The sequence below is a fragment of the Physeter macrocephalus genome, chromosome 8, assembly GCF_002837175.3.
Source record: "Physeter macrocephalus isolate SW-GA chromosome 8, ASM283717v5, whole genome shotgun sequence".
NCBI classification, from domain to species: Eukaryota; Metazoa; Chordata; class Mammalia; order Artiodactyla; family Physeteridae; genus Physeter; species Physeter macrocephalus.
This window is the reverse complement of record NC_041221.1, coordinates 78,335,539-78,348,791: the sequence shown is the minus strand read 5'-3', so window position 1 is coordinate 78,348,791 and position 13,253 is coordinate 78,335,539. Positions and strand designations below refer to the sequence as shown.

Here is a 13,253-nt window from a genome sequence, read left to right as displayed (position 1 = left end):
GCCGCTCCGCGGCATGTGGGATCCTCCCAGACCGGGGCGCGAACCCGGTTCCCCTGCATCGGCAGGCGGACGCGCAACCGCTGCGCCACCAGGGAAGCCCCTGCAGGTAGGTTTTTAAAGCAGTCTGAGAGGGCGCCCCAAGAAAAAGCCGGCAGTCAGGTCAGTTTCCCTTTTAATACAGGGATTCCCCTTCCCAGGCACCCATTGTCCTCAACCCCTGCTTCTTCCTCTTCAAGGTAAAGGCTGGCAGGTGATTCATGTGACATCATCGCCATATCACGTCTCCTAGAGATACAGGTTTCGTAACCACCAGGAGCTAACTGTAGAAGGAAGGACTCAGTTGCCTGTTAAAGGACTGTCTGCAAGATTACAAGGCTGGTAGGGAGCAGAGATCCCCTTCTCCTCATCACTAAAATCACAACCCGGCTTCCCCGTAAAAGAGGGAGGTGCGAATTATCTCCTTTTCCCTGGATATCTCCCTGTTATACAAGTACATATGAATAAATTTCTGGGTTTTTCTTGTAAAAAAAAAAAAAAGAGGGAAGTGCAAAGCAAACGTGTTTCATGAACAGAATTGACTGTTCAAATCCAGGTAGAAGTAGGAGAGCTGTGGGGTTTGTGCTCAGTCTGTAACAGAAACATGTCTGATTTCACTGTGGTTCAGGGCAGATCTGTGGGCAGGTGGGCCAGTAATAGGCAGCAACATGAGGAAGCCTTCAGACCCAGGTCATGGGACAGCCAGAAAAACAAATTCTAAAAATATAGCCCAACAGGGAACGAGGTAGGAAGGCTTTGAAGTCAGAAAGACATGGCTGGATGTTTTGGTTCCAGTATTTATTATTGGGGCTTTCCTTGGATAAGTTCCTTGGCCTTCCTGGGCCTCAGTTTCCCCATCTGTATTATCAGGCCCTTATGTCTCTTTCATAGGGTTCCTGAATGCAAATGAGATAATCTCATGAGCGTGTTGATGATAGGGCCTGGGCACGGTGGGCTACTGATGTCATTGACCCCGTGTGAGAGCAGGGTGTCTGTGTGTGCAGTGGGAGTTTCACAGGAGAGCATGTGTGAGGCCCTGTTATGGGGCCACTGTGTGTTGGACACTATCCTTGGTCTCTACCGATGGTAGCAAATGTTCTTCACACCTGGTGCCACTATGCAAACCAAGGGCAGTCAGGTCAGTGCCCATCAGTGGAAAGTCTACATTTCAGAGTATTTTTAAAGTGTAAATGTCTTACCTTCCAACAGATAATAAGACAACTTTAATTCAATAAAGGTTTGTCTGCTATGCACATTTCTTTAGGAAGGTGACTTTAGTATTGTATAAGAGTGCTTTATAACTGGAATACCAACTGTAGGCAGGTAACTGAGGACTGTTCACAACATTCTGTTCCCAAGGCATGTGTAAGCAGTTACTCTACAATTCTGACATACTTCTGTATAAACAGTGTCTTCCTGCATAGTCTAAAGAATTTACCCCATCTCTGTGAAAGAAACCACAGGCTCCAACCTGAACTAATTTTTATTCTTCTTGAGTATCTAATTCTTAGCTTAAGAATATCAGCTTTCCTTGCATAGTTTGATGTTCCTTTCTCCAAAGAAAATGTGCTGAAATGTGAGAATTACAGCAAAGTGCTTGAAAAAGGATGGCTCAAACTAGAAAGGCTTTATTTTGACACCTAAAGATAAAAAGTGTCCCCGTACCTGAATCACGTGGTCATCGCTTGTGATTTCTATGGCTTCATGACAGTGGTCTAATGCTGTAAACACTGAATTACAGGCCCTGAAAGTTGCAAAAGATTGATGTTAGTTCTGCTGGAAAACCATGAGCATTTCATCTGTTAATTTATCAAAGTAAACAGTTCCTCAGGTTCATTAAAACCAAGTACCTTTTGATATTATGTTTTGGGGAAAAAAAAAAAGAAACCTAGCCTTTCAAACTAAATGAATAAACAATAGCATGCATTTCTATGCATATCATAAGACAGAACAATGTAATCTGGCAAAATCATCATGGATCGTGGAATGAACTCCGTATGTGCTGGTTGAAACCTTCATACTGACACAAGAGAACAAAGATGCAGGAGATGGTCTCATAGGCCCCTATGTTCTATGTCAATGACATTCTTCTGTTCCATTCACAGCAGCAGTCATGGAGAAGTCCCATCCCCATCAATTAGAAAAACCTAATTAAGCCCAAATTAGATCTGATGTATTCTGGCCTTTTGCAACAGACAGGGAAACATTTTCTTCTTTTCTTACTTTTACGACCTAGATAAGCAAGCCTTTATGGTACTTGCTACACCCACCAGCCTGATGAAAGGCAAATAAGGCTGAATTCCCCTTGCCTGGTTCATTTTACAGCTCTCCAGGTGGGCACTATTCTTGATGACCTTCCTTGTATATCTGGAATATTTGAAATCATTTCAATTTCTCAATTTCTTGGGTAACATTTTAACTACCTTCCAAATTTAGAGCAACTCCAAATACAGTAAGTTATTTACTATCTAACCCAGCAAGTATGTGGCTAGTTACTAGAGCTTTGTTATTTGTACTGGCTGTTTAAAGAATCCCAGTGAAGGCTTTCTTATACATTACCAAAAAAAAATGTTAATCTACTGGATTGATGTTTCTTCTTATAAAAAGAACTCTTATAACGTTATTCATTTTTCCCTCTCATAAGGCATCTAACTTTGCCATTCTATTTTGAACTGTTTACAAGGGAGAGAGGAGAAGAAACTGGGTGAAACTTGGTTCGGTATTTGGCCAGTTATGGGACCTTGGGCAATGTTTTGTCTCTGCTGGCCCTCAGTTTCCTCATCTATAAAATGAAGATAACACATCTTACAGGTTGTTGTAAGAATCAAAACAGTTTATGTGAGGCGTGTCTCAAAATACTTGGGATGATATAAGAGTTCAAGACATAGTACTTGTTATTTGTAAGATCTCAGAATAATATTTTTTGTTCTCTAAAGCTTTCAAAGGCTGTTGGTGAGAAGAAAAGTGAATCATAACCTATCTTTTCGCATAAGTGTATCTGAAATATCAAACCAAGAACTACTTTCAATAATAGCAAGGCAGCCTGCACAGAAAGGGAAGGATTTTAGCCCATTGACGGGTACTGTTCCTTTCGCTACAGAGATGAAGACACAGTTGTGGGAGGGTAAGTAAAGTAAGTAATCATGATGCAGGTGAGTGGAGGAGAACATAACCCTAACCCCACTGAGATTTCTGATGGGTGTGGGATGTTTTCTTATTTAAATGGCTCCAGTCTAGGGTTCTCAAAAAACTAAAAATAGAACTACCATATGACCCAGCAATTTCACTCCTGGGTATACATCTGAAAAAAACAAACACACTAATTCAAAAACACAGATATACCCCAATATTCATAGCAGCATTAGTCACAATAGCCAAGATATGGAAGCAAACCAGGTGTCCATCGACAGATGAATGGATAAAGATGTGGTATATATATATACAATGGAATACTACTCAGCCATAAAAAAGAACAAAATTTTGACATTTGCAGCAACATGGATGGACTTGAAGGATATTATGCTAAGTGAAATAAGTCAGACAGAGAAAGACAAATACTGTATGATATCACTTACATGTGGAATCTAAAAAAAAAAAGCAAAAAAAACCCAAACTAGTGAATATAACCAAAAAGCAGACTCACAGATATAGAGTACAAACTGGTGGTAACCAGTGGGGAGAGGGAAGGAGAGAGGGGCAATAAGGGGTAAGGGATTAAGAGGTACAAACTATTAGGTATAAAATAAGCTATAAGAATATATTGTATAACAATATTTTATAATAACTATAAATGGAGTATAACCTTAAAAAATTGTGAATCACTATATTGTAACCTATAATATTGTACAGAAACTATACTTCAATTAAAAAAGTAAATAAAATAAAATAAAATAAATTGCTCCAGTCTACCTAATGTTAACTGTAAACTGTCCTATTAGCATTGCTGCATTGGTAAACATGATCATTTAAACTGTGAAAAAGAATTCAAAGAGGACTTTAAAATTGTTACCAAAGTCACTACTGCATCACCTCTCATGAAGAGGCAAGCAAGAGCTAGTCTTATCCCAAGTTTGCTCCAGGCACTTGGATCCAGAACCCAACTCGGCACAACGGGAAAGCGTCCCCTGTCCTCCAGAAGTCTGATGTGGAAAAGCACAATCTGTGTGGGCTAGTTCCTTAGCTTTGGGAGCTGGATAATTAAGTGTTAAAACATTTGATCAAATGATAAATTCCCCTCTTGCCCAGGTATTTTCTTAAAGTATCTGTGTGGCTCAATTAAGTATGTAAACAGCTACTTCAGAGTATGACTGTTTTTGTCAATTCAACAGGCTGCCTCATACAAGATGTTAGCTCCAACTGCCAAAATGTATCTATTAGATGTTCACTGCAAAGCATACACTATCCTGTGAGAGTATAATGCCCAATGGGACAAAGCAGATCCTTATTGACAGTTAAAGTGAAAGTATATTGGCAGGACGAGCAGATTATTGCCCCGGTGACAAACGCTACTGGACCGCCATGTGTAGATCTAGGCTTTAAACCAATTTGGTTGATGGTTCTATTTAAATAAACCTGCAGCAAAATGAGGTGATCAATTTGAATCATGTTCCTTAAGTTTGGGAATTTAATTGCTTGTATTAATTATTAATATTCTTCATGCAGAAGAACCTTAGCTTTATTAATTTTCTGTTCTTGGGAAACCATGTAACTCTGCACCTCAAGTGTATTTTAGTAGCCTTCAGTTTGAGAAGCTGGAAAAGTAGAAAAAGCACAAGGGAACCAGAGCCCATGTAGTGCTGGTGATGTAACCATTTCCCCTTCAGCTTCTTAAAAGTCCGCGAAGGTCTGCAGGGAAAAAGTAAATATTACAGGGACCCAGGTAGAAAGTCTACAAACAACATAGTGCTCTGATGGGGTGCAGAGTGCATCCGACTTAAAGCAGGGTGCCTGGATTCTACTCCAGCGCTGCCACCCACTTGTTGGGTAACTGTGATCGTGCCCATAGTCTTCCCGGCTCTCAGCGTTCCTCTGTCAGTTGTCTGGGGTGGTTGGGTTACATGACCTCTTGTGTCCCTAACAAAGGTACCCTGGAATCTACTCAAACAAAACACAAACACCCCACCGCAGACACACACACTGAGGCTGCCGGTAACAAGGGTAGGACTGGGCAAGGTGGTAGCGTGCAGGGAGAAGATTCTGAACACAAAGCCACATCCCAGCAGGGGTTCGGAAGCAGCAGGGAGGGGGCTGTGGACTTGCTACCCACCAGCACCGCTCCTGGGCAGTGACACAGCAGGGGCCGGTTACTTTAATCCATCACAGATCAGTTTCTACTTCCGTAACACGGGGCTGTCACGCAGAGCCCACGTGAGGATAAAGTGCTCTATAAATATCAGTTAATAATGAGAGATGTAGTGTTCCACGGAATACTAAGGTTTGCCCATCAGAAACTGATTCTTTCTAAAATGGAGGACTGCTACTGTCTTAAGATTTGGAGTAAAATAAACATGATGATTTGGGTGTAACCCCTAGGTAACAGATATCAGACTGCCTAATGATGAAACAATAGCTCGTACTTGATTAGTGTAAACTCATCAGCTTAAACTCTCAATAAATAGCCAAATCTTATCTGTATTTTGGTTAACATAGTTCTTTTCATGATAAAGAAGCATAAGAACATAAGCAATAAATGGTCATCAGTGAGCCCAAACTTCCCTAGACATTCCCCCTTTCATGAGTTCTGTTCAATAAAGTAATTCATCACATGCACACAGAAATGTGATTTTGTTCTGTCTTTAAAAGTTATTCCTATATAATGGAATTTTTAAATTAGGTATGTTATGTTTGATCACATGATCTTTTTTTTCTTGGTTAAGTAAATATGGTTACCATACATGAAGACTGGGCAGAAGCGTCTGCCTTCAACATTCAACATCTTCCTTGCAGTACAGACTGTCCTTGCAGAATGCTAGTAATGTCACGTATTTAGCTGCAGCTGGGGGTGGAATTGCAGGGAAAAGTATTATATAGTTAGACTATAATTATTCTGGCATTGTATAACAAAGAGCCTCATTTTCCCCGTCTGCAGCAAGTGACAAAGTTGCCTGTCAACCTCTGGGGTGCAGGTAGATGCTTTAGACATCCTTGAATGTCCTAAGGAGCTGGGGAGACCATGGAGGGTCACTGTCCACCCCTATCCGCTGGGCCCAGATATCATACACCCAGGGAGAGTCAAACCACACACACACACCCTACTCCTCCAAAAAACAGAAAAGAAGTTGGAGACAGTTGAGGTACAACCAGCCAAAAAGCATCAAAAGAAACTGACCATTTAGTCCTCCTCTGTCTTCTCCTGTGGAGAACTCTTGCCTTCCCTCCCCCTCTGCAGGGGCTGCTCTCGTGCTGGTTGCTTGGGATTGGGAAGAGAGGTCCCAACCAGCCAAGCTGAAGCTGATGCAGAAGGTGAGGGGATTGGGGTTCTGGGCAAACCCACCTTCCTGGGACCACTGCTGCCTGGGCGAGGTCCATTCACACCAGCTTTACATTGATTTGTATTAAGAACCTGAGCCTTTTCAACGAGCCCAACACTCCCAAACAGCTCATCACTGACGGGTGAGAAGTTATGGGACTTACAGAGTGTTGTGTAGTTAGAACCTTGCCGAGTTCTGAACCTAATGAGTCCTTGAAAAGTTTTCAGTGCCCTGGCTCTAAACAGATTTCATCAGCACGATAACTTGAAGCCCTTTCATTTAGCCCTGGTGCTGCCTGGGGATGTTTATTTCAAACGGCCAGACCTGCCTTCGCCACGCTCCCCATGGGCAAGGCACCTTCTGACCTCTTACATGTGCCATCACATTTAATGCTGCCTAAGAAAACTCAAGTAGTCATTTAAAATAAAATGAGGAGTGCTTGTTTCGGCAGCACATATACTAAAATTGGAACGATACAGAGAAGATTAGCATGGCCCCTGCGCCAGGATAACATGCAAAATCGTGAAGCGTTCCATATTTTAATAAAAAAATGAGATACTAAAATAAATAAATAAATAAAATAAAATAAAGGAATTACCTATCAAAGCAATAAGGCGTCTGCTGTTCATTTTTGCTGTAGAAAACGCACAGTTGAAGAATTAAACCAAAATGAAATCTCTCTTTTCCTAATCCTATTTATTGTGAAAACATCTAAAATAAAAGTACAAAGTCTTTTTACCCTCAATAAAAACAGAAGAGAGCCCCAGGAATAAAAACAATTAATGTACAATTAAAAATCATAAATTGCTATAGTAAAGGCAATGCGGTTTTCTAACGAAATTCTATGAAGTTCTCTGCAGCTAATAAATATATGGATACAAAGAAACCAAGGGATTTAACTGACACTCAAAAATCTTTGGTAATCTTCCTTACCAAAGAATTTCCACTGGTTTGAGATTCTTTTTTTAATACTTTCCCACCTCAAAAGGGACTGTTTATCCCCACACTTAAATTTCTTAGAGCTCTCTATCCACCAGTTGACTTCCCTGAGCAGGGTGAACCCCAGAAGGGCCTGCCTCTGAGGGCTCATGCCAATCCATTTTTCTTCCAAGGGACAGAGGAGGGCCAAGAAAAGTTAAGTTTAGAAAGGGTTCTGTTCTCTTTGAATGCAAATTCAGTAATCAAGGAAGAAGTAAACCATTTCAATGAGATGCTATACTACTTATTTTTCACTGAGCCTGAAAGCCTTGTGACCCCTCAGTGGGCCAGAGAGAGAAGCCAGGGCCCTTCTGGCATCCCATAGCCTGGAGCCACTTGGGACTGGTCTCCCAGGGGCCGTGGGCTATGAAGAGCCTCTTCTTTCCCCTGCTCTCTCTGCTGAAGCGGGGTAGGTTGAAGAAATCAGGGTCCTAAGAGTGCTGGAGTAGAGCCTGAGCAAAACCAGGCATGGGCTACAACTCTGATACTCCAAGACGTCCCAGAAGCAGAGCATCCTACCACCGAGACGCTGAGAGAATCTGTTCATCTCAGAAGTAAGCACCAGAGAGAAGTTCTTAAAGCACTAGACATGCGTAAAGAGACTTAAAATCAGTTTCTTGAAGATACTTCATGCATACTGAGGCCACAAGCAGGCCTCATGAAATTGCTATCATGGATACGTAGCAATTACCATAGTTAGCATAATAAATATTCCCACGGGTTTGCCCCTATCTATAACAATCCAAGTAGGAATTTATAAATGTTGCAAGTACAAAGTAGAAAGTAATCCTCAAAGGCTATTCTTAATCTCGATCTAATTGTACAGAAGTTAAACAGTACTTTTCCTAGCGTATAATTTTTAAACTGCTGTAAATAGTGGAAAATATTGTCAAAAGAAGAAACGCCTCCAATTTATTTCATTATACCAATGGGCTCCCAGTTTAGACTCTGCCATTTACCAGCTACGGTTACGTGTTCAACAGCTTCAGAATCCCTGGGATTCCGCTAAGAACCAGTGAACCTCAGCCCGGGGACAGACAAGCTTTGCTACAGAATGGTTAACCTTGTATTCATCCTATTTTGCTACATACCTTAACTTGAACTGTGAGCGAACTTCCCCATGTTCTATTTGAATCAGTTCATTATAGCAAGCAATTATGCTGCTATTCTCCATAAATCTCTGGAAAAAAAGCAAAAGTAATACATAAGACATATACAATTACTTCTTAAATAGTCAAAGAAGCTTAACAGTTTCTCCAACCTCAGGTAACTCTGTTATATAAGACAACTAGTAGGTAAGATAAGACGAAATAAAACAGTTGTCAAGGTGTTTGAAATGCTTGTTTAAATGTATAAGAAACAAGAGAGCAGATAACATTGCATAGTTATTTATAACAAAGGTGGGAGAAACATTAGGAACACTCACAGGAAAATAAACACACAAGGGATAGAACACCTCCCCCAGCCTTGCTAATTACTGAAACACCTGTGCTTCTGTTGCACTAAGGAAAGTCTTCTAAAACCTGAGCCTGGACGTGTTCATGGCATGCCACACTACGAGTGATATCTTCTGGTGGGGAGAGGCAGTCTGCTTCCTTCCTCAGCTTCTGAGTGCCTAACGCATCCTGCTCCTCACGTCTGTCTATCTGTCTGTCTGTCTGTCTCTCTCTCACGTACACATACACACACACACACACACACACACACTCTTCCACACATCTAGCATGGATGGCTTCTACCTGTGGAATACCTGAGAAGCTCCCTGACCTTCCCTGTGCCTCTGGTCCCCACCAGCCCGGAGGAAGCTGGGAAGGGCTAAGGACAGAGGGGGAACCATGAACACACGCAGAGGGAAATACTTTCTATTTACAAAGCAAAGTTAAACATGGTGAGGTTCTGGTTCAGCTGCTGGACGGGTGGAGATGATGTGTCAGTCTGTAACTGAGCTCTGAACGGTGTTAGCTGATGCTTCATGAAGTACAAAAAAGGATCTGTGATAAAATAAGTCTTTGAAAAGGTTGGGATAAACAGGTTCCTTTGTTTTAAAATGAAAACCTCAGAAGTAAACTTTTGTTGACTAAGTCTAATTTATTTGCCTTAGGCTTTATTATGCCTCTGTGTCTATGTGTGTAGGTATATATTTTATATGTATATATTTATATATATATAAAATCATTCTATATTTTCACTTTCATATTTACATACTAAAGTTTTTCTTTTTTCCTTTTTATTTATTTATTTAACATCTTTATGGGAGTATAATTGTTTTACAATGTTGTGTTAATTTCTGCTGTATAAAAAAGTGAATCAGCTATACATATACATATATCCCCATAACACCTCCCTGTAGTGTCTCCCTCCCACCCTCCTTATCCCACCCCTCTAGGTGGTCACAAAGCACCGAGCTGATCTCCCTGTGCTATGCAGCTGCTTCCCACTAGCTATCTATTTTATATTTGGTAGTGTATATATGTCAATGCCACTCTCTCACTTCAGGAATAATCCATGGCATATATATGCCACATCTTCTTCATCCATTCATCTGTCGATGGACACTTAGGTTGATTCCATGACCTGGCTATTGTAAATAGAGATGCAATGAACACTGTGATACATGACTGTTTTTGAATTATGGTTTTCTCAGGGTACATGCCCAGTAGTGGGGTTGATGGATAATATGGTAGTTCTATCTTTAGTTTTTTAAGGAACCTCCATACCGTTCTCCATAGTGGCTGTATCAATTTACATTCCCACCAACAGTGCAAGAGGGTTCTCTTTTCTCCACACCCTCTCCAGCATTTAGTGTTTGTAGATTTTTTGATGATGGCCATTCTGACTGGTGTGAGGTGATCCTCATTATAGTTTTGATTTTCATTTCTCTAATGATTAGTGATGTTGGGCACCCTCTCATGTGCTTGTTGGCAATCTGTATATCTTCTTTGGAGAAATGTCTATTTAGGTCTTCTGCCCATTTTTGGATTGGGTTGCTTGTTTTTTTGATATTGAGCTGCATGAGTTGCTTGTATATTTTGGAGATTAATCCTTTGTCAGTTGCTTTGCTTGCAAATATTTTCTCCCATCCTGAGGGTTGTCTTTTGTCTTATGGTTTCCTTTGCTCTAAAAAGCTTTTAAGTTTCATTAGATCCCATTTGTTTATTTTTATTTCCATTTCTATCCTGTTCCACTGATCAATATTTCTGTTTTAGTGCCAGTACCTAACTCTCTTGATTACTGTAGCTTTGCAGTATAGTCTGAAGTGTAGGAGCCTGATTCCTCTAGCTCCATTTTTCTTTCTCAAGATTGCTTTGGCTATTCGGGGTCTTTTGTGTTTCCATACAAATTGTGAACTTTTTTGTTCTAGTCCTGTGAAAAATGCCAGTGGTAGTTTGATAGGGATTGCATTGAGTCTGTAGATTGCTTTGGGTAGTATAGTCATTTTCACAATGTTGATTCTTTCAATCCAAGAACATGGTATATCTCTCCATCTATTTGTATCATCTTTAATTTCTTTCATCAGTGTCTTATAGTTTTCTGCATACAGGTCTTTTGTCTGCTTAGGTAGGTTTATTCCTAGGTATCTTATTCTTTTTGTTGCAATGGTAAATGGGAGTGTTTCCTTAATTTCTCTCTCAGATTTTTCATCATTAGTGTATAGGGATGCAAGAGATTTCTGTGCATTAATTTGGTATCCTGCTACTTTGCCGAATTCATTGAATAGCTCTAGTAGTTGTCTGGCAGCATCTTTAGGATTCTCTATGAATAGTATCATGTCATCTGCAAACAGTGACAGTATTACTTCTTCTTTTTTGATTTGGATTCATTTATTTCTTTTTCTTCTCTGATTGCTGTGGCTAAAACTTCCAAAACCATGTTGAATTTTGTTGACAGCTTTTTCTGCATCTATTGAGATGATCATATGGTTTTTCTCCTTCAGTTTGTTAATACTGCTTATCACATTCATTGGTTTGTGTATATTGAAGAATCCTTGCATTCCTGGGATAAACCCCACTTGATCATGGTGTATGATCCTTCTAATGTGCTGTTGGATTCTGTTTGCTAGTATTTTGTCAAGGATTTTTGCATCTGTGTTCATCAGTGATATTGGCCTGTAGTTGTTTTTGTGAACACCTTTGTCTGGTTTGGGTATCAGGGTGATGGCGGCCTCATGGAATGAGTTTGGGAGTGTTCCTCCCTCTGCTATATTTTGGAAGAGTTTGAGAAGGATAGGTGTTAGCTCTTCTCTAAATGTTTGATAGAATTCTCCTGTGAAGCCATCTGGTCCTGGGCTTTTGTTCGTTGGAAGATTTTTAAACACAGTGCTTGTGATTGGTCTGTTTATATTTTCTAATTCTGCCTAGTTTGGTCTCGGAAGGTTGTGCTTTCCTAAAAATGTGTCCATTGCTTCCAGGTTGTCCATTTTATTGTCATATAGTTGCCTGTAGTAATCTCTCGTGGTCCTTTGTATTTCTGCAGTGTCAGTTGTTACGTCTCCTTTTTCATTTCTAATTCTATAGATTTGAGTCTTCTCCCTTTTTTTCTTGATGAGTCTGGGTAATGGCTTATCAATTTTGTTTATCTTCTCAAAGAACCAGCTTTTACTTTTATTGATCTTTGCTATTGTTTCCTTCATTTCTTTTTCATTTATTTCTGAGGTAATCTTTATGATTTCTTCCCTTCTGCTAACTTTGGGGTTTTTTTGTTCTTCTTTCTCCAATTGCTTTAGGTGTAAGGTTAGTTGTTTGAGATGTTTCTTGTTTCCTAGGGTAGGACTGTATTGCTATAAACTTCCCTCTTAGGACTGCTTTGGCTGCATCCCGTAGGTGTTGGGTTGTCGTGTTTTCATTGTCATTTCTCTCTAGGTATTTTTGATTTCTTCAGTGACCTCTTGGGTATTTAGTAGTGTACTGTTTCACCTCCATGTGTTTGTATTTTTTTACAGATTTTTTCCTGTAATTGATACCTAGTCTCATAGCATTGTAGTTGGAAAAGATACTTGATATGATTTCAATTTTCTTAAATTTACCAAGGCTTAATTTGTGAACCCAAGATATGATCTATCCTGGAAAATGTTCCATGAGCACTTGAGAAGAAAGTGTATTCTGTTGTTTTTGGATGGAATGTCCTATAAATATCAATTAATTCCATCTTGTTTAATATGTCATTTAAAGCTTGTGTTTCCTTATTTATTTTCATTTTGGATGATCTGTCCATTGGTGAAAGTGGGTTGTGAAAGTCCCCTACTATTATTGTGTTACTGTCGATTTCCCTTTTGGCTGTTAGCATTTGCCTTATGCATTGAGGTGCTCCTATGTTGGGTGCATTAATATTTACAATTGTTATATTTTCTTCTCGGATTGATCCCTTAATCATTATGTAGTATTCTTCTTTGTTTCTTGTAATAGTCTTTATTTTAAAGTCTATTTTGTCTGATATGAGAATTGCTACTCCAGCTTTCTTTTGATTTCCATTTGCATGGAATATCTTTTTCCATCCCCTCACTTTCAGTCTGTATGTGTTCCTAGGTCTGAAGTGAGCCTCTTGTAGACAGCATATATATGGGTCTTGTTTTTTAACCATTCAGCCACTCTGTGTCTTTTAGTTGGAGCATTTAATCCATTTACATGCAAGGTAGTTATCAATATGTATGTTCATATTACCTTTTTCTTAATTGTTTGGGGTTTGTTATTGTAGGTCTTTTCCTTCTCATGTGTTTCCTGCCTAGAGAAGTTCCTTTAGCATTTGTTGTAAAGCTGGTTTGGTGGTGCTGAA

The 13,253-nt window shown here is 39.9% G+C and overlaps 1 protein-coding gene and 1 non-coding gene across 9 annotated transcripts in view; one reads left to right on the top strand and one right to left on the bottom strand.

Annotated features, from left to right (window-relative positions):
* PDE8B (phosphodiesterase 8B) overlaps positions 1-13,253 on the bottom strand; it is a 281,364-nt gene that overhangs the window by 122,572 nt on the left and 145,539 nt on the right. For all 8 annotated transcript variants that reach the window (XM_024121540.2, XM_024121557.2, XM_055086624.1 and 5 more), the window contains 2 exons: positions 8,576-8,664; positions 1,702-1,780 (listed from right to left, as the gene is read on the bottom strand). In XM_024121540.2, the coding sequence (XP_023977308.1) occupies positions 1,702-1,780; positions 8,576-8,664 (168 nt within the window). The remainder of the gene's footprint in view (positions 1-1,701; positions 1,781-8,575; positions 8,665-13,253) is intronic.
* On the top strand, positions 6,942-7,048 carry LOC112065702 (U6 spliceosomal RNA). The gene has a single exon (XR_002892199.1). It is a non-coding gene; the product is annotated as a U6 spliceosomal RNA (small nuclear RNA).